This window comes from Callorhinchus milii, unplaced genomic scaffold, assembly GCF_018977255.1.
Source record: "Callorhinchus milii isolate IMCB2004 unplaced genomic scaffold, IMCB_Cmil_1.0 Scaffold17, whole genome shotgun sequence".
In the NCBI taxonomy this organism is placed as follows: Eukaryota; Metazoa; Chordata; class Chondrichthyes; order Chimaeriformes; family Callorhinchidae; genus Callorhinchus; species Callorhinchus milii.
This window is the reverse complement of record NW_024704758.1, coordinates 3,334,430-3,355,098: the sequence shown is the minus strand read 5'-3', so window position 1 is coordinate 3,355,098 and position 20,669 is coordinate 3,334,430. Positions and strand designations below refer to the sequence as shown.

Below are 20,669 nucleotides of genomic sequence, written 5' to 3'. Positions count from 1 at the left end.
CTCACTGTACACACATCCGCTCACTGTACACACATCCGCTCACTGTACACACAGCCGCCCACTGTACACACAGCCGCCCACTGTACACACAGCCGCTCACTGTACACACAGCCGCTCACTGTACACACAGCCGCTCACCATAGACACAGCCGCTCACCGTACACACAGCCGCTCACCGTACACACAGCCGCTCACCGTACACACAGCCGCTCACCGTACACACAGCCGCTCACTGTACACACAGCCCCCCACTGTACACACAGCCGCTCACCATACACACAGCCACCCACTGTACACACAGCCGCTCACTATAGACACAGCCACCCACTGTACACACAGCCGCTCACTATAGACACAGTCGCTCACTGTAGCCAGGGGCTCACGATAGATATAGTATGCTCACTGTATATATATATATATACAGTCTCTCATGATAGCAATAGTTGTTAACTACAGACACAGTGACTGACATAAACAATGGCTCACTGGGCACGTTTGCTGACACCAGGTTTATTCTCTCAGAGTTTGAGCAGGTTCGCAGGAAGTCATCTGTCACCCTGCAGAGCCTGAGCGTGGAGACCCACTCTGCCACCATCCCACCAGGAGAAACCATCCCCCAGTTTAATGAGAAGCCAATTTCTGTGACAGCCCAGGAAGGTAGAGCGAGAGAGTGTGCAAGAGAGAGTGTGAGAGAGTTTGAGAGAGTACGTGCGTGTGTTTGAGAGTGTGTGAGAATGAAAAAAATGGGAGTGTGTGAAAACGAGTGTGTGAGAGTGACGCGAGCAAGCAAGCGCTGTATTTCACATCTATCAGGTTAAGTCTAGGTTTTGTATCATTTCCGTTGCTATTATTATCCTCACTTCTTCACTGCCCTCCTTCTTTGCCCCCTGTCCACCATCTCTCTCCCCTCTGGCTTTGGTCCAAACAAAGCCACGAGTGCCGTCCTTTCTCTCTTCCCCCTGTGCTGTCTCTCTAGCTCCTGCTATGCCTGCAGGCTTACCATGTGCCGCTGAACGATTAGGTCCCAGTGTCCACATGCCCATTTTGGCTGCTGCCCCAACTGAAGCCCTCCCCCTCTGAAAATGCTCCCTCTTCTACTCCCCAAACTCCGCTACGCCCAATTCTTCTCTTCCACTTCCCTCCTTGCACCTGGACCTCATTGCTGTCTCCTTCTGCTCCAGCTTGGGCATTTTCCGCCAGGCCCATCATGGCTCTCTGCGATGGGTTTCCCAAAGCAGCACCCCCCCGCATCATCTACCCCATCGCCCATTCTCCCCGACACAGCCACCTCCCCCACCTCCGTAAAGCAAACACCCTTTCCCTCATTTACAACCTTACCCTCCTCCCCCCCCCGGCTCGGCATCGTGCTCCGCCACTGCCAAGTGCTCTGGGATGCTACCCTGTGTGAGGGGTGCTATATAAATGTAAGTCGTCATTGAGTGAGTGAGTGAATATGTGAAAGAGTGATCCCACGGTGATGTGCGCTGGTGGCTGATGCTGTGCTGTGGGTGTGTTGGCAGGTAAGGAGGCGGTGTTCAAGGTGAAGGTCAAAGGCAATCCGAAGCCCAGCGTTACGTGGAAGCGAGCGAGCAACAAGCCACTCCGAGAGGGAGCCAGGATCAGCTTTGACAACGTCACAAAGGAGAATATCCTGAAGGTAAAGTCCGCCCTCGCCCACGAACTCTGGTTCCTAAGCCAGGTTTGTCCGCAGTATTCCAGGGCCCGGCTGATGACAGCACAGGACAGACCAGTCACTGGGGGCATGGAATCAGCTCCTGTTAACACTGCAAGCCAAAGCCCTAACGGGTAGGGTGGTCCTAGCTGGATGAGCAGTGGGAAAGCTTGCCAGACAGTGCTCTCGATGGCAAGCTATACTGGTTAGTCCCCAACGCACACTCTGAGGTCCCTAAGCCTTGGTTCTTGCTAACCTGTAGATAATACTCTCCAGAATTGGGTAAGCAGGATGCATCCCTCCAGGGAGAGAGTGTTAATTCCATTCCAACTATCTAGCTCTGGGATTTCCATGTGTAGGTGGGATGTATTTAATTCTCAGTTTGGTTTTGATACTCTTAAACATGACAATGGGTTTCCAGATGTGTCTGACTGATCAAAAACATGTTTGTGTGAATGTGGGTCTGTTTGCACATGTGTTTGTTGTGTATGTCTGTGTGTGTGTGTGTCTGTGTGTGTGAGTGTAACACTCATAATAAATTGATCACTCAATTCACGACTGTTTGTGGGACACTGCTGTGCGCAATTGGCCCCGTTCGCACACAAAATATACAGTCAATTCACTTTGCAGTATACCCTGTCTTGAAGATGTGATAAGGCGTTATATCAAATTCAAGGATTATGTGTGTCTGTCTCGTGTGTGCATGTGTGCATTTTGTGTGCGTATATGTGTGGGTGAGTGAGTGTCTGTTTGCACATGTGTTGTGTGTGTGTGAGTGTGTCTGTGTGAGTGAGTGTCTGTGGGGGCGCGGGTGGGGGAGAGAGAGGGATGCTGGTCTCGGCAGCTGCTGTGGTTACAGTGTGTAGGTGTGTACTGTGTCGACCCTACATCTGTTGCTGTGGTTACAGATCGAGAACCTGACAGCGGATGATGAAGACGCCTACAAGTGTATTGCCTCTAACGTGCACGCTGACTGTACCTACACTGTGTCGCTGTCTGTGACGGAGAGTGAGTGATTGAGCCGCACACAGCACCACACACACCCCGCCGGCTGGTATGGGCATAGCTTCAGTCACCTTGCCCCGCCCCAGCCCAACCAGTGTCCTGCCCACTCTCACCCCCTCCAGCCAACAACAACAACAAGATTCCATTTATAGAGCGCCTTTCACGTCGGGAGGACGTCCCAAGGCGCTGTACAGTTGGGTCAGGACCCGAGCATTGGGGGGGAAATGGTCAGGGTGAGGGGAGGAGAGCCACGCCCCATCTGCTCTCACTTCTCCCTACCGCAGCCCAGCTGCCCAGCCCCTGACCCACTCCCATTCAGCCCCACCACCTCTCATCCCTCCCACCCAGGTGTGCCGCTGCCCCATCCGCCTCGGCCCCTCCAAGCACTGTCCCACCCAACCTCAACCCCGCCCCATCCAACTCTGCCCCACCCCACGTAGCTCAACTCCACCCAGCCACGCCCAAACCCATCCGGCCACACCCAGCCCCACCTGACCCTGCCCCCCCTCCAGGTTGGAAAAGAAGCAGCACTTAATGAGTTGTGTCTGTTTCCATTCCAGTTCAGGACAAACAGGTCAACTTCCGCACAATGCTGAAGAAAAGGTATTGGACACCTCCCTGCATAATCTTCTTCTCCCTCTTTCTCTCTGTCTCTTCCTCTGTCTCTCTCTGACTCGTTCTCTTCGTCTCACGCTTGGTGTGTCTCCCTCTGATCTCTCTTTCTTTCTTTGTCCGTATGTCTCGCTCTCCCTCTCTGATCTTGCTCTCCACCTCTCTCTGTTCCTTCTCTCTTAATATTTTTCTGTGACTCATTGTCTGTCTGTCTATGTCTCTGATCTTTCTCTCTCTCTGCCTCTCCCTGTCTCTGTTCACTCTTTCTCTCTGTTGCCAGGTCTGCTCCTGCCCCTCGCGAGGAACGGAAGGTTCCGGATGAGAAGGAGATGTGGGAGATTCTGGTGAAGGCAGATAAGAAGGATTACGAGCGAATCTGTATTGAGTACGGCTTCACCGATTTCAGGGGAATGCTGAAACGCCTGAAGGAAATGAAGAAGAAAGTGGACACGGAGGTCAGCCACCCCCCAGCCTCCCTCCCCCTCCCATCCCACGCTCGCCCTCCCAGCCCCTCCTCCCCTTCCCAGACCCCTTCGCCCTCCCAGACCCCCTCGTCCTCCCAGACCCTCCTCCCCCTTGCCCTCACAGACCTCCTTGCCCTCCCCCTCCCAGCCCCACTCATCCTCCCAGCCCCCCTCCCGATCATTGTGTCATTTTGTCAGTGCTTTCTGCGCCACTGCTCTCTCTCTCTCGCTCTCTCGTTCTGCAGAAGGTGAAGATTCTGAAGCCTCTTGAAGACCAGGAAGGAAAAGTGGACTCGGTTGTGATCTTTGAAACCATCCTGGAGCTGAAAGACCCCAACATTAAGATGAATTGGTTCAAGGTGAGCCCCCATTCATCCCCCTCAAAAACAACAAATTACATTCATGCAGGCCTTTAACGTTGAAGGATTTCCCAAGGCAGTTAATGGTTTGTACCAGAGCTGGGGGTTGGGATCAGGAGAGGTGGAGGGCAAAGGAGGGTGTAGGTGGGAATGTGGCCAAAGGCACAGTCAAAGAGGAAGATCTTGAGACGGGCCTTGAAGGAGGCAAGAGAGGAGGCAAGGCAAAAGGACCGGGATTTGGGAATAGAGTTCCAGAGGGTAGGGTCAGAAAAGGTAAAGGCCCAATCGCTAATGGTGGGGGAGGGCAGGGGATGTGGAGCAGGCCAGTGCCCTCCGAGTGGAAGAAATGGGAGGGTTGGTATGGGGTTAGCCGGTTGCAGAGGGAGGAAGGAGCAAGGACATAGAGGAGGATTTTGAACTCTATCCTCTGGGGATGGGGAGTCAGTGGAGCCGCCCAAGGTGGGGATGGTAGGCTCATGTAGCCTGGTGTGGGAGAAGACCTGAGCTGCAGAGTTCTGGATAATCTGCAGCTTGTGGAGGGAAGAGTTAGGATGGCAAGGAGTTGCCCTTGTCAAACCTGGATGTGATGAATGCGTGGATATCAGTGAGGTCAGTGATGGAGTGTCAGTAACAGAGTGTGAATGAGGGGGCGTCAATGAGGGTGTCAATGAGGGGGCGTCAGTCATGGGGTGTCAGTGAGGGGATGTCAGTGAGGGGATGTCAGTGAGTTAATGATGAAATGACAGGTGTGGCTGCTCTCTCTGCAGGGCGCAGAGCCAATCCGGACGCAGTTCTCTCTGGGAAAGTACGAACTGAAGCAGGTGGGGACCAAGTACCAGCTGGTGGTGAAGAACGTGAGCATGAAGGACTCCGGCATGTACAGCCTGCAGGTGGCCGACAAGAGGATGAGTGCAGTGCTCAATGTCGTAGGTTTGTCCCTGACATCACGGAACAGGGGCTGGGAACACGGACTGGGAACACGGGCAGAGAACACGGGGAATGGGAACACGGATTGGGAACACAGGAGCCGGAAACACAGGCCAGGAACACGGGGAATGGGACCACGGGATGGGAACATGGGGACTGGGAGCACAGGGAATGGGAACACGGAATGCAGTGGTCACATTTACAGGTGACATGTTATTGGGAGGAATGTATGGAATCAAAGGAGGCAGCAAAGGTCCTACATTGAGAGTATGACAGGGATGTACATGGGCTGATCAGTGGCATATGAAGTTTAATACAAATAAGGACAAGCAAATAGGATCTAAGCATATGAAACACAACAGTCCATGGATGGGAAAAGGGGAAAGCTGACAGACATCTAGGGGTGTTAGTTGACTGGTCGCTCACAATGTCCAAACAGTGTGACGCAGCAATAAATAAGGCAAACAGGATACTGGGCTATGTTGCTAAATTAGGTGAGTTAAAATCCCCAGACAGTACTGCTCTCATCCTCTGAAGGAAATGAAGAAGAAAGTGGACACGGAGGTCAGGTACAGTGCTCTGGTCAGGCCGCAGCTTCAGTACTGCAGACAGTTCCGATCTACTGGTGGTGCTTCTATCCTCTATCTCTCTTTGCCTCTCATACACACACACACACACTCTGACTCTTCCTGTCTCTCTCACACTCTGTCTCCTCTCTTTCTTTCACACTTTCTCTGTCTCCCACTCACGCTCTCTCTCTCTCTCTCACACATTCTCTCTCTCTCTCTGACACGCTCTCTCTCTCTCTCTCTCTCAGATGAGCCACTGAAGTTTGTGTCGGAGTTGAAGCCAGTGACGGTGACAGAACGACAGACGGGGGTGTTTGAGTGCAAACTCACTAAGCGGGTGGATGGAGTGCTGTGGCGGTGGAACGGCGCCGAGCTGAAGCGTGACGAGAAGCATGACATCACTGTGTCCGAGGACGGCCTGACCCACACCCTCAAGGTCAAGGACGTGCGTCCCAGTGACCTGGGCCTCTACAGCGTCTGTGTCGGCGACAAAACCTCATCTGGCCAGATGCTCATAGACCGTACGTCCCTCAACCCCTCCCTCACCCCCAGTCTGCCCTGCCCTCACCCCGAGTCTGCCCCTCCCTTACCCCCAGTCTGCCCCTCCCTCACTCCCATTCTACCACTCCCTCACCCCCATTCTGCCCATCCCTAACCTCCAGTCTACCCTTCCCTCACCCCAATCATCTGCCCCTAACTCACCCTCTCCTCCCTCACCCCCTCCCTCACCGCCTCATTGTTCTCACTTCTACTCAGCAAAATTCCTAGCACATGCCCGACACATGTCTGACACATGCCTGGCTCATGAGGAGGGGGGGGTGGGGAAGTGGGAGGCCGGCACATGCCTGGCACACGCCTGGCACGGCTGTTGATTAGAACCTTGACTGCCCCACAGGGACTCCTATCCAGTTCCCGAGTGCCCTGAAGAACGTGCGAGTGCGTGAGAAGGGAAAGGCACGACTGGAGTGCGAGCTCAGCTCCAAGGACGTTCACATCAAGTGGCTGCGGAACGGCCAGGAGATCAAGCGATCCCCCAAAGTCCACTTCATCCGCGAGGGCCGGCGCGCAGAGCTCATCATCGAGGACGCGGAGCTGGCTGATTCCGGGGATTACACCATCGTGGCCACACAGGACAGCGACCCCCGAGAGTATCCAAGCTCAGCCAGCCTGACCGTGGAGGGTAACTCACACCACCAGCGGGTGCAGCGTGTCCGCGGGTGGGGGTGGGAATGGGGTTATGGATGAGGGTGTGGTTGGGGGAAGCGGAGACCAGGGTGGAGGGTGAGGCTGCGGGTGAGGACGGGACGGTGGAGGGTGTGGGTGAAGGTGGGGGTGGGGAAAGGGGAAGGGGAGGCTAGCCTGGAGGTGGGCAGTGACCATGTCTCTTGCCTGACCCTGACAGATCGCTTTGCCACAGTGAAGAGCGGGATGTCTGACTGCAGCCCACAAACAGGGCAGAATGCAGAGTTCTGCGTGGTGCTGAACGATGAGAAGGTGGATGGGGTCTGGCTAAAAGATGGAAAAGAGGTGAGTGTGTGAGAGAGCGAGAGAGAACACGCGAGAGAATGGGAGAGTGTATAAGCGTGCGAGAGAGCCTGAGTGAGAGGGTGCGTGAGAATCTGAGAGAGTGTAAGACTAGGAGAGTGAGAGAGATTGTGAGATAGTGGGAGAAAGTTTGTGAGAGAGCGCCTAAGAAAATAGGAGACAGAGAGTGAGAGAGGATGTGTGTGAGTGACAAACAGAGTGAGAGAGAGGCTGAGAGAAAGTGAGCAAAGGTCAGAAAAAGTGAGAGAAAGTAAGAAAAAAGTGAGCAAGTGTGAGAGAGACTGTGAGAGAGCGAGCGAGATTAATAGATAGTAAATGAGAGTGATAGCGAGAGAGAGGGCGAATCAGTGAAAGAGAGCAAGAGTGCGCAAGAGTGAGTGAGTGTGTCTGTGAGATAGTGAGAAATTGTGTGCGAGAGAGCACGGGAGTGTGAGGAGGAGAGAGTGGAGTATGAGAGCAATAGAGGACCCTCTCCTACCCATTAGGGCTTTTTCTTGCAGGGTTAACAGGAGCTGATTCCCTGCCCCTAGTGACTGGTTTGCCAATGAGTCAGGCTGTCTCCTATTTTCTCAGGCGCTCTCTCACAAACTTTCTCTCACTATCTCACAATCTCTCCCACTCTCCTACTCTTACACTATCTCAGATTCTCACGCTGTCATCAGCAGTGCCCTGGAATACTGCGGACCTGCCTGGCTCAGGAATGGACTGATCCAAACCAGTTCAGCTCCAGGGAGACTCTGTTTACCTCTCCGCCAAGGAGGATAGTCACCAGTTGGTCGTGCGGCATCTGACAAGCGCTGGTTTGACCCCTCACTAGGTGGATGGCAGGTACCAGGAACTCCCTGCGAGCTTCCCGTGGGCAACACATCTCAGCATGAAATGCGTGAAAGCATTGCCACCATCCTCCTGCCTGATTATTATTTATTAACCACAACCATAACATAGTAAATTCTATGAAGCCCTTTGAATCGATTCACTACCATGAAAGGCAGGCATCACTGTATCACATGCAAAATTCCAGGTTATCATTAATCTCTTCTTCTCACTTCATTCCTCTCCCTCTTCTCTGGTCCCTCTACCCTGTGTGTGTGTGTGTGTGTGTGTGTGTGCGTGCACTCACTCCCAGTTGACTGATAAGGACGGGGTGCAGGTGGTGAAGCAGGGGGCGGTGCACAAGCTGGTATTCAGCAATGTGGGCGAGAAACACGAGGGGAAATACACATTCCGAGCGAAGGGAGCGGAGAGCGAAGCCATACTGAGCATTGCAGGTACAGGGGGGGGCCTCTGTGTGTTACATGGGGGTGTTGTGTGTGTCATATTGGTGGATGGTATGTGTGTTATATGGGAGCTATGTGCGTTATATGGGGGGGTGGGCTTTTTGTATTATATGAGGGGATTGTGTGCGTTATATAGTGGGGGGGGCTATGTGTGTTATATGGGGGGGGCTATGTGTGTTACATGAGGGAGGGCTGTGTGTATTATATGAGGGGGCTGTGTGTGTTGTATGGGAGTGGCTATGTGTGGTATATAGGAGGGGGCTATGTGTGTTATATATGGTGGGGGTGTGGTGGCTTTCTGTGTTATACGAAGGCTGTGTCGATGCTGGATGCTCATTGCTGGCTGCTCTGCGCCCAGACCCCCCGGTGATTGATGCGGACTTGCTGGCGCTCTTAGCGAAGGAGCCGATCACGGTGAAAGCCGGGCAGACGGCAACCATCAAGATCCCGTTCCATGGGAAGCCAGTGCCGAAGATCAGCTGGTTCCGTGACGGGCTGGAGGTGTGTGAGGACGAGAAGACAGAGCTGGAGAAGAGCCCCACACAGGCCGTACTGGTGCTCAAAGCCTGTGTGAGGGAGGATAGCGGCAATATCCTGCTCAAACTCAAGAGTGACTGTGGCACTGCTGTGGCCAACCTACACCTCAATGTCATCGGTGAGTCCTGGCCACTGCCTGGATGAGGGGTGTGGCCCTGGTGGGGGTGTGGCCCTGGGTGAGAGGTGTGGCCCTGGTGGGGGTGTGGCCCTGGGTGAGAGGTGTGGCCCTGGGTGAGGGGTGTGGCCCTGGGTGAGGGGTGTGGCCCTGGTGGGGGTGTGGCCCTGGATGAGGGTGTGGCCCTGGTGGGGTGTGGCCCTGGGTGAGAGGTGTGGCCCTGGGTGAGGGGTGTGGCCCTGGGTGAGGGGTGTGGCCCTGGATGAGGGGTGTGGCCTGGGTGGGGGTGTGGCCCTGGGTGAGAGGTGTGGCCCTGGGTGAGGGGTGTGGCCCTGGGTGAGGGGTGTGGGCCTGGGTGAGGGGTGTGGGCCTGGGTGAGGGGTGTGGCCCTGGGTGAGGGGTGTGGGCCTGGGTGGGGGTGTGGCCCTGGGTAAAGATCTGATGGCTCTAGTGAAGGTTCTGATTGCAATTCCCAGACAAGCCAAAGCCGCCGCACGGGTCGTTGGAGTTCCTGGAGCACACAGGCCAGTGTGTGAGTATGAAGTGGAAAGCCCCACGGGACAACGGGGGCAAACAGGTGACCAGCTTTGTAGTGGAGCGGAAGCTGGTGGGGAAGAAGTCCTGGGTGAAGGTGGGTGAGGTGGACAGCAAGACTACCAGCTTCTCCACTAACAAGGTGGAGGAGGGCACCGCATACCAATTCCGTGTGCGTGCCGTCAACAGCGAGGGCATCAGCGATCCCCTGGTTTCAGATGAGGTCTTCGCAGGGGATCCCATTGGTATGTCTGTCTATGTGTCTGTCTATCTGTTTGTCTGTTTGTGCATCTGTGTGTGTGTGTGTCTGTGTATGACTGTCTGTCTATGTGTGTGCCTGTCTATGTGTCTGTGTATCTGTTTGGGGAGCCGATTGGTATGTTGCTGTGACCACCCTACCTGTTAGGGCTTTGGCTTGCAGGTTTAACAGGAACTGAGGGGTTGATTCCCTGCCCCCAGTGACTGGTCTGCGATTCCAGGTCATATGCTGTCACCAGCAGTGCCCCGGAATACTGCGGATCCTCTGGGTTCAGGAACCAGGATTGGAGACAGAGGGTGGACTTGATTCTGATATTCCGTTGCCAAGCCAGATCAGCTGTGAGGAGATCCATACTCACCCGGCCCCGATCATACTGCACCTGATCCTGATCTCCCCACACCTGGCTCTGGCTCAGGCTCTGAGGTACAGGTGAATGCAGCGCGCAGTGCTGTGGGCTGAGGCAGGTGAGTGCTCAGTGTGTGAGGGAGGCCGTGTGTGTGCTGGATGGGGTTGTGAACAAAAAGCAGTGGGAGTTGATTGAGCAATAAAGCCACTCATTGACGTTCGCAGAGTCGCCGGGAATGCTCGCGCCCCCCCAGCTGGTGGACGCCAGGAAGGACGCCATCACCATCACCTGGGCTCCCCCTGGCCTCGACGGTGGGGCTCCCATCCTCGGCTACATCGTGGAGAGACGCAAGAAAGGCAGCAACGTCTGGGTCCCCGCATCCAAAGAGCCAATCCAAGGTGTTCCCCAACTTCACTGTCACTCTCCCAGCCCATGGCTCACAGTGTGAGAGTGTTGTATGAGTTTGAATGTGTGTGAGTGAGTGAGTGAGCGAGGCTGAAGGAGTGAGTGTGAATGTGGGCGTGCAAGTGTGTGGGTGAGCATGGGTGTGAGCATGGGTATGGGTGTGTGAGTGAGTATGAGTGTGTGAGTGAGTGTGAGGGTACATATCAGCACTGAGTTGTTCCTGCGACGAAGAAATTAAGTCACGCCTGTTTGTGACCGCAGGCACCAAATTCACTGCGGGTGGGCTAGTGGAAGACATGGAGTACGAGTTCCGAGTGACCGCAGTGAACCGTGCAGGCCCCGGCATTCCCAGCTCAGCCTCCATCCCCGTGATGGCCAAGGACCCGATCCGTGAGTACCCAGCTCACTGCACACTCACTCTCACACACACACACACACACACTCGCTGCACACTCACTCAGCCTTCAACCCCCTCACTAACACCTCATCCTGCCATCTGACACTGACCCAGGGCCTCACCCGCTCACACATCACCATCGCTGATAGCCCCATTTGCCATTTCTGACCACGATTTCACCACCCCCCGTAAGGAAACTAGTTTCATTTAACGATGAGCACAGTTTAAATGTTAAAACAATCGTTTCCTTTATTTTCGTTAAACAGTCAATGATCATACAAAGGGCAACAACCCGCTATCGCAAGATACAATAATGGTAGCAACCAGGTTTCAGAGGATAGTAGTGATCAGTTACCTATCCCTGGGAGAGCAGCGGGCAGCTGGGAGTTGGTCAGATCTGCTTCTCGGAGAAACTGACTAAAACTCCTTCTTTTATACCCCAAAAGTCTTAACTTTTACGTGCAGCGAGGCAGGTATCAGAGAACTCATTTGTCCCCTGTGTCAGTCAAGTTCTTACCTCATACAGTCAGTGAAATGAGCAACTATAAGGATATCATCATCATCAGAAGAGCCCTTTTCCCTTGTCCTGTGTTATTGTAGTTTTCCTTTTAGCAGTAGAAATATCATGTAAAGTTTGCGAGTGTAATTGTTAAAGTCTGTCCCAATGCTTCGCCCACACTGCCTTCCCCCGCCCCCAAATCAGCCCCACACACCCTGACCCCGCTCACACTGACTCCGCTCACACTGCTTCTCCCACGCTGCCCCCGCCCACATTGACCTACCACACTGTGCCGCCTGCGCTGCCCCCGCTGCCCCCGCCCACACTAAATTGCTTGTGTTGCTGATGCCAGGGGCTCCGGGGCTGGTGAAGAATATCAATGTGACGGATTCTACGAACTCCAGTGTGTCCCTGGCGTGGGAGAAGCCGGAGCAGGGAGACGAGCCCCAAGGCTACATCCTGGAGATGAGGGCCGGGGAGAGCAAGGAATGGACCAAGTGCAGTAAGATCCCCATTACCAGCACCAGCTACACTGTGGGCGGACTGCAGGAGAGAAACAAGTACTTCTTCCGCATCCGGGCTGTCAACGAGGGCGGCGTGGGCGAGCCCAAGGAGCTGGACAGGGGCGTGTATGCCATGCCACCCCCAGGTAACCCCACTGTGTTCCCAAATAACCCTGCTCTGTCCCCAGGTAACACCGCTCTGTGTGCCCAGGTAACCTTGTCTTGTGTGCCCAGGTGATCATGTGTCAGCCAGTGTGTGTGCTGGGCTATATGTGTATGTGTGTGTGTGCAGGGTATGTGTGTGTGTGTGTGCCGAGCTGTGTGTGTGTGCCGAGCTGTGTGTGTGTGCCGAGCTGTGTGTGTGTGCCGGGCTGTGTGTGTGCGTGTTGGGCTGTTGGTGTGTGCGTGTGTCGGGCTTTGTGTGTGTACGCGTGTCGGGCTGTGTGTGTGTGCGCGCGCATGTCGGGCTGTGCGTGTGTGTGTGTGTGCCAGGTTGATTTGGTGCCTCACTCTCTGCAGCTCCTCCCCGGTTCCTGGACGCGCGGATGCCAAGCAGTATGGTGGTGCGCGCCGGCTCTGCGCTCTGTATGAACGTCGGCTTCTCGGTGAGTCCCAGCCCATCCCTGCTATCTTAACGGTGTGTCACCCGTGTCGGCGACAGTGTGTCCCGTGTCGGCGACGGTGTGTTCCGTGTCGGTGACGGTCTCTCTCTCTCTCTGGTCCAGGGTTCTCCTCCGCCCACAGTCATGTGGCTGAAGGATGGGACGCCGGCAAAAGGCAAAGAAACGATCACGAAGGGGCCAAAGATGTCTCAGTTCCTGGTGCCAAGTGCCCAGCGCTCAGACTCAGCCTTGTACCGCATCCTGCTGAGGAATGAGTACGGGGAAAAATACCACGATCTCAGAGTGAGGGTGGCAGGTACGCCAGCGCCCAGAGTGGGCACGGTGTGCGCCTGCTTCAGAGCGGTCACACCGATAGTGGTGATCGTGATGGTCATGATGATGGTGCTGATGATGATAATAATAATAATAATCCTTGCATTTGATATAGCGCTTTTCACGTCTTCCAGATGTCTCAAAGCACTTCACAGAATAGATTGTAAAGTGTATATTTGTACTGCGTGTGTTGTGTGAGGGGCAGTGCGTGTGTGTGTGTGTGTGTGTATGGGTGGGGTGGGCAGTGTGTGTGCTTGAAGCAGTGTGTGCCAGTGTACGGCATAGACAACAACAAATTAGATTTGGATGGCGCCTTTCACATCGGAGGACATCCTAAGGCATTGGAGTAAGGGATTTGGACCGGAGTTGGGGGTTGGGATCAGGAGGGGTGGAGGGCAGGGAGGGTGGGGGTAGGATGATGACCGAAGGCACGGTCGAAGAGGAGGGTCTTGATAGGAGGCAAGGGGGGAAGCAAGGTGGAGGGAACGTTGGGGCAGAGAGGCTGAAGGTCCGACCATTGATGGTGGAGAGGGTTCGGGCGTGGGATAGGAACATAGGAACAGGAGTAGGCCATTCAGCCTTTCGAGCCTGTTCCGCCATTTAATTAGATCACGGTTGGTCTGTACCTCAACTCATCCTTTCAATTCCAATTTCCTGCTTTCTCCCCATATCCCTTAATTCCCTGACCTACCAAAAATCTATCAACCTCACTCTTGAAGGTGTGGATGGATCTGGCATCGACGGCCTTTTGGGGGAAAGAATTCCTGATTTCTACCACCCTTTGAGTGAAAAAATCCAAGTTTACGCAGCCTTTCCTCATAACTTAACTCTTTTAGGCCCGGTAACATTCTGGTGAACCTGCGCTGCACCCCCTCCAGGGCCAATATATCTTTCCTGAGGTGTGGTGCCCAAAACTGAACGCAGTGCGCGCGTGTGTGGGGGGGGGGGGGGGACAGTGGCTATGGTGGAGGAAGCGGACAGGTCGATATGGAGTTAATAGGTCACAGAGGTAGGAAGGAGCAAGGCCGTGGAGGACTTTGAAAGCGAGGACGGAGATTTTGAACTCTATCCGCTGGAGACTGGGGATCCAGTGGAGCCGAGTGTGTGGGGGTGAGGCAGTGTGTGCAGGGGGCAGTGTGTGTGTGCAGGGGGCAGTGTGTGTTGCAGGGGCAGTGTGTGTGTGTGTGTGTGTGGGGGGGGTGCAGTGTGTGTGTGCGAGGGGCAGTGTGACGGAAAGTCTGTGTGGGGGGCAGTATGTGCGGAGGGCAATGTGTGCGCCAGTACAACAGGAAGTGGGTGTGTGGGGGGTGGGGGGGGGGTGCAGTGTATTTGCGGGTGTGGGGGTGGAATGAGGGCAGGGTGCAGTGTTTGGGGCAGTGTGACGGGAGGTGTGTGTGTGGTGGGGCAGTGTTTGTGGGGGTGGAGGTGCAGTGTTTGGGGGTGCAGTGTGTGCGTGTGCGCGGGGGGCAGTGTGCGCGGCAGTGTGACGGGAATTGTGTGTGTGTGCGGTGGGCAGTGTGTGTGTTGGCCAAACTGGCCCATGTTTGGTGCTAGAGTCTCACGGCCTTTTCCTCACTGGGAGGAATGTTATTGTCGTGTATGGAGCTGAGTAACAGAGGAACCCTCCCCCGCACACCACAGTCCACATTCCTTACCTTTTTAGCGCTGGCAAGCAGAGGATGGTGGTAAATATTAAGTCTCTCAGGTGACAGACACTATGCAGGGAGTGGAAGCAGTCGATCCACTAGGGGACAGTGACCACAGCTCAATAACTTTCCATTTCACTTGGGTAACAGAACCAGCACGTAACCAAACTCCTGGCTACAACATTAGGTGGATAAACTCAGGGGTACGAGGGCTGAGCTGGAACATAGACTGGGAGGCATTACTCAAGCACAAATCAGTTGAGGATAAATGGACATTTTAAGAACATTGTGCAGTGCCCACAGGACCATTCTATACCCACGTGCAGCAGGGCAAAATAAACACAACACATCAAAACGGATCAAACCCGCTGTCATCACGCCCTTCCTCAAACAAAACACCCTGGACCCCTCTAACCTTACAAACTATCGTCCCATTTCTAACCTGACCTTCCTTGCCATAGCTCTGAACGAGTTGTCGCTAACCAGCATTGCTCACACGTTTCCCTGCACTTCCTCCTCAAGCCCTCCAGACTGGTTTCTGCCCTTCCCACAGTACAGTCTCAGGAGTGACATGCCATCTTCACCGCCTCTCCTCCCTCGTCCACCTCAGTGGGACTGCACTCACCTGGTTCGAGTCCTACTTAACAAACCGCCTTCCCTTTGTCTCTTCGAGAGGTTTCTCCTCCCACCCGTGCAAAATTAAAATAAAAAAGTATAAAGTACTATCAATAGCAATGTCCCACAAACAGCTATGGAGTGAGTGACCAATTCTATTTGGGGGATTGTTGCTTAGGACACCGGGAGAGAGAAACTCCTTTTTTTCAAATGGTACCAAGTTGACCATGTTAATGTCCACCTGAACAGACAGACAGGGCCTCAGTTTAACGTCTCATACAAAGGATGGCACCTCCAACAGTGCAGTATCTCCGCAGCACTGCACTGGAGTATGTGATTCGAAGTCTCAACATGAGGCTTGAACCCACAAACTTCTGACTCAGAGGCGAGAGTACTACAACTGCGTCAGGCTGATGCCTAACAAAGGAGATAAGGATAAAAATCAAAAGACATTGCGTGTATGATGGTCTCACCCCAGCCCACTCCCTGACTTTGTCCCTCCCACCCCAGGCCTGCATCGATGAGAACCTGGAGATGGTGAAGTTCCTGGTGGAACACGGAGCCAACATCAACCAACCGGACAATGAAGGTTGGACGTCCCTGCACGCAGCAGCTTCCTGCGGCTTCAGGGCCATCACCGAGTGAGTACAGCCTCGCCACCCCCTAAGCCTGCCCCCCTACTTCCTACACCCCAACCCCCAACCTCCCCGGCCCCTCTGATCTCCCCGCCCAGCTCTTGTCCTCTCTAATACCCTCACTAATCCTATTCTGTGCCAAACCATGTCGTTCTGTGCCAGGCTGTGCCAGAATGAGGCATTCTGTGCCAGACTGTGCTGACCTGTGCAGTGCCATGACAGGCTATGCGGTGGGTGCAGGGAGGTGTGAATCTGGGACTGACCAGCCTGCTATTGCTCAGGTATCTGGTCAAGGAAGGAGCAGACGTGTCTGCAGTGAACAGTGAGGGCGAACTCCCTCTGGACCTCGCGTCGGAGGATGGGGTCACACGGCTCCTACAGGCGGCCATCAACCAGCAGGGTACATGGGGGTGATATGTGTCATGGCATGTGTCACGGGGATCACATGTGTCACGGGGGTCACGTTTGTCACAGTGTGTGTCAAGGAAGTCACGTGTGTCATGGCATATGTCATGTGGGCCACGTGTGTCATGGCATGTGTCACAGGGGTCACATGTGTTATGGCATGTGTCACGGGGGTCACGTATGTTCTGGCGTGTGTCACGGGGGTTACGTGGGTTATGGTGTGTATCCTGGGGGTCACGTGTGTTATGGAGTGTGTGACAGAGGTCAAGTGAGTTATGGCGTGTGTCACGGATATTATGGCCTGTGTCATGTGTGTTATGGTGTGTGTGATGGAGGTCACGTGTGTTTCAGGGGTGGATGTGTCGAGTGCCCGTGGCGCTGAGGAGGTGCTGATGACTGTGGATGCCCGGCAGTGGCTGAACTCAGGGACCGTCCGCGACGTCCGTCACCCGGTATCAGGGGCCAGCGCCCTGCACGTGGCGGCCGCCAAGGGCTACCTGGGGGTCATCAAGTGAGTTCCCCTACTCCAGCCCACTCCCCTCGCTCCTCCTCCCAGCCTGGCCCCTCCCCTACTCCCAGGTCCCTTCACCTGGGCCAGTCCCTCCCCTGCCCAGGCCCTCCCCCAGACGCTTACCCCTGCCCCTCGCTGTTTCTCCCTCCCCCCCCCACCACCCCCGCCACCCCTCTGGCTGTCCAGTGCTCTGGTCAGGCCATACCTTGAAGCTGCAGACAGACATTAGGGGCTGCCCAGGAGAGCAACGAGGCTGATCCCTGTATTAGAGGAATGAGCTGTAAGCAACAATTAGACAAGCTCAGGCTCTTCAGTCTTGAGAGAAGACAACTTAGAGAGGACCTCATACAGGGCATGGGATTTTAAATGGGATTGAAACAGTAAACCCACATCATTACTTTAGGATGCACCAAAGTAGTAGAACAAGAGGTAGAGCTGTAAAGGGCAATTTCAGGACAGACACCAGGAAGAGAGCAATCAACGACTGGAATGGTAGTCGCAGGAAAGATGGTAGGAATGCGGAGGGGCGAGAGAAGGGAAGAGAGAGAATTGGGGAGAGACGAGAGGAGGCATTAGACTCATTAATGCAGTGATGGGTGTGTGTGGGAAGGATGAGATCAAATGGGCCAAAGATCAATCTTGTGATTTTGTGATCCTCTCCTATTCTTATTCCTGTCTCTCTCCCCCCTTCTCTCCAGGCTGTTGCTGCAGGCTGGCTGTGATGTTCATTCTGTGGACGCTGATGGCTGGACTCCACTCCACGCAGCCTCACACTGGGGCCAGGCCGAGGCTTGCCGCTTAGTGGCTGATAGCGTGAGCCTGTCAGCAACCAGCACCATGGTGATTGCCGGGAGAGAAGTGCCAGGGGAGTGAGTGATGTGGGGGGATAGTGCCATGGGAGGGGGAGCGTGATGGGGCGGGGGAGTGACGGGGGTGAGAGTGATGGTGGGGGTGGTCCGGGCGGGAGAGTGCTGGGGTGGGGGGAGTGCCGGGTGGTGGGGAAGTGCTGGGTGGGGGAGAGTGCTGGGGGTGGGGGGAGAGTGTCGGGGGTGGGGGGAGAGTGCCGGGGCAGTGACGGGGGAAGTGACATCTGTTGTGTGTGTTAGGGTCAGACTCCGTTCGATGTTGCCGAAGAAAACCTTTTGGAAATACTGGAGGAGATACAGCAACAACAGAGAGTGAGTACAAGGCGGAGGTGTGTGTGCAAGGAGGTGTGATGCGCGGGTGTGTGTAAGCGAGGGAGTGAGCTGGGGAGGGTGTGAGGGGGGGATGAGTGGGTTGGGGGGGGTGGTCTGTTGCAAGGGTGATGTTATAATAATAATCCTTGCATTTCATATAACTCCTTATCAATGTCGTTGAGACGTCTCAAAGCGCTTCACAGGAAATACTGTAAAGTGAATTGAATGCATATTTTGTTCGCGAAACACGGCAGCCAATTGCGCACAGCAGCGTCCCACAAACAGTCGCGGATTGAGTGACCAAATTATTATTATCATCATTCACGGAAAGCGATGCGCCAATCGACTGACTGCTGAGGTATGACATGTTATGACATGTTTGCTTGTGTTGAACAGCTGAAGATGGAGAAGGAACAAAAAGCTGATGTCCGGGGATCGCTGATCGACTCAAACCCTTTCCAGCCACCGCAACGCAGAGCTCGGAGGTCAGGGGGCCTGGGGGCAGGGGGCCAGTGGGGCAGGGGGCTGGCAGCGTGCACTTATTTACCTGTAGCATGGAATGAGCATGCGCGCTGAATGGGTGCTGTGCTCACTGGCTGCTCACTGACTTCTGATCAAGAACAAGGAGACTCTGACACACTGTGCTCCCACCCTCCACTCCCTGCCACAGCACCCACTCAGACTGTGGTACTGGCGCTGGCCTACGTTTTGGCTGAAGCAAGACTGTACGTTGGGTGCACACACCCGTCCCAGCCCCCCGTTATGAGTGCCTGATTCGGGGTGGGGGGAGCTGGTGTGAGGGTAGTGAAGGGGAGAGCATGCGGTGAAGTGGAGGGTGTGTGGCTGAAAGCAAACAATGTCCATAGATCCCCCCCACCCCCACCATGCTCACCGTTGATCAGCTCAGCAGCGAGTGGAGCCAATAACCCAGTGTCTGATCCCATTTATGAATGTATACTTCTTACATGGGTGTAATTGGTAGGCGGGGCAAGTGGTTACTTGGTGTCTTCGTTTGTGATGGGGTGCTGGGTGTGATGGGGTGCTGGGTGTGATGGGGTGCTGGGTGTGATGGGGTGCTGGGTGTGATGGGGTGCTGGGTGTGATGGGGTGCTGGGTGTGATGGGGTGCTGGGAGTGCTGTCCTTCCCACATGATGTCTTAACATTGAGATGGACACTACCTGATTTGCATGCATCACACTAACTGCCAACCAGCGCTTCATGCCTTCCCATCAGGACTTCTATTTCCCGCTTGAGCAGCAAGGAAAAGGTCTGGATCCAGGACAAGGAGCGCAGGCCCCTGGAGCCCGTGCCTCTGCCTCCTCTTGAACATGAGGAGACAAGGAGCAGAGAGAAGCGGCAAAGTTCCTATCACAAGCCGTCCCACATCGGGCCTGGAGCAGAGACGGGTATGTCAGGGGTCAGACACTCAGCAGTGGGGAGGCCAGAGGCACACATCTCACAAGATTGGTGTGGATGAAGAAGGCCCATTAGATCTCATTCTTCCTTGAACACATGCCCTCCTGTTCCCCCATTATTGCATCGAGCTGCTTTTTGAAACAGTCCACTGTCCTCCCTTTTCCATCTCCCCTGGCAACCTGCCAGCCAGTAATTACCCTCTGCACGTATGATATTTTAGTGAAGGCTGAAAGCAAACAATGTCCATCGACACCCTCCCCCCACCATGCTCACCATTGATCAGCTCAGCAGAGTTTCTATATCTAAGTGAAAGCCTCTGATTTAAGGCTAAATCCCTATTTACGCTTGAGTACATTGATGCACCGATAACCCTGCTTAAATCTCAAAATCTATTTCCCACCCACATCAAAAAACAGTAAACATCCCTCGAGGGAGAGAGTGCGCATTCCATTCCAACAATCTATTCCTTAGATTTCCATGTATAGACCTTCATTTTCAATGACCAGATTTCCCTTTTCATTTCTAATTGGTTCTTCCTTCTCTTCAACTATTCTTTGGCTTTTTATGTGTTTACAAAATCCTTTAGTATTTTGTCTTATGTTTCTCATATACCCTTTTGGCCTGTCAGATCTCCTTTTTTGCTTCCCTTCTATGTTTTCTATATGCTGCCTGATTTCCTTTTTGTATTAATTTCTTTATATTTATTGTATGCTTCTCTTTCAAGTCTTATTTTCATTTTCATTTCTCTACTCATTGAAGAACAGGAGACAGTTTATATTTGGACGCCCCGTATGGCAGTGCTGACTAGCCTGAGTGGGGGTTGGAGGGGAAAACACATCCCTGACTTTTCTCTCTTTTTGGGGTTGACAGAAAAGGCCAAGTCTCACCAAGCCAGGAAAGGTCATAACTCAGGCAGCTCAATCAACCCTGGCAACGGCATCACCAACCCTGGCAACACCAACCCTGGCATCGGCATCACCAACCCTGGCATCACAACCCTGGCAACACCAACACTGGCACTGGCATCACCAACCTTGGCATCGCCAAGATGGGCATCACCAACCCTAGCACCGGCAGAATGGGCATCACCAACCCTAGCACTGGCAGAATGGGCATCACCAACCCTAGCACTGGCAAAATGGGCATCACCAACCCTAGCACCGACAAAATGGCATCACCAACCCTGGCACTGGCAGAATCAGCATCACCAACCCTGGCATCACCAACCCTAACACGGGTAGGATAGGCATCACCAACCCTGGCATCACTGACTCTAGCACCGGTAGGATGGGCATCACCAAT

General features: G+C 54.2%; 1 protein-coding gene across 1 annotated transcript in view; it reads left to right on the top strand.

Annotated features, from left to right (window-relative positions):
* Window positions 1–20,669, top strand: part of LOC103191378 (immunoglobulin superfamily member 22) — a 22,785-nt gene extending 2,116 nt beyond the window's left edge. Inside the window, exons 3-28 of the mRNA XM_042341559.1 lie at window positions 523–657; window positions 1,521–1,657; window positions 2,581–2,680; window positions 3,238–3,280; window positions 3,570–3,744; window positions 3,999–4,112; window positions 4,880–5,042; window positions 5,857–6,129; window positions 6,504–6,788; window positions 7,011–7,135; window positions 8,280–8,421; window positions 8,789–9,085; window positions 9,559–9,861; window positions 10,446–10,619; window positions 10,888–11,016; window positions 11,875–12,171; window positions 12,545–12,630; window positions 12,751–13,029; window positions 15,732–15,862; window positions 16,138–16,256; window positions 16,613–16,772; window positions 17,471–17,612; window positions 17,879–17,950; window positions 18,347–18,435; window positions 19,209–19,357; window positions 20,238–20,669. Coding sequence (XP_042197493.1) covers window positions 523–657; window positions 1,521–1,657; window positions 2,581–2,680; window positions 3,238–3,280; window positions 3,570–3,744; window positions 3,999–4,112; window positions 4,880–5,042; window positions 5,857–6,129; window positions 6,504–6,788; window positions 7,011–7,135; window positions 8,280–8,421; window positions 8,789–9,085; window positions 9,559–9,861; window positions 10,446–10,619; window positions 10,888–11,016; window positions 11,875–12,171; window positions 12,545–12,630; window positions 12,751–13,029; window positions 15,732–15,862; window positions 16,138–16,256; window positions 16,613–16,772; window positions 17,471–17,612; window positions 17,879–17,950; window positions 18,347–18,435; window positions 19,209–19,357; window positions 20,238–20,599 — 4,481 coding nt within the window. The 3' untranslated portion in view covers window positions 20,600–20,669. The remainder of the gene's footprint in view (window positions 1–522; window positions 658–1,520; window positions 1,658–2,580; window positions 2,681–3,237; window positions 3,281–3,569; window positions 3,745–3,998; window positions 4,113–4,879; window positions 5,043–5,856; window positions 6,130–6,503; window positions 6,789–7,010; window positions 7,136–8,279; window positions 8,422–8,788; window positions 9,086–9,558; window positions 9,862–10,445; window positions 10,620–10,887; window positions 11,017–11,874; window positions 12,172–12,544; window positions 12,631–12,750; window positions 13,030–15,731; window positions 15,863–16,137; window positions 16,257–16,612; window positions 16,773–17,470; window positions 17,613–17,878; window positions 17,951–18,346; window positions 18,436–19,208; window positions 19,358–20,237) is intronic.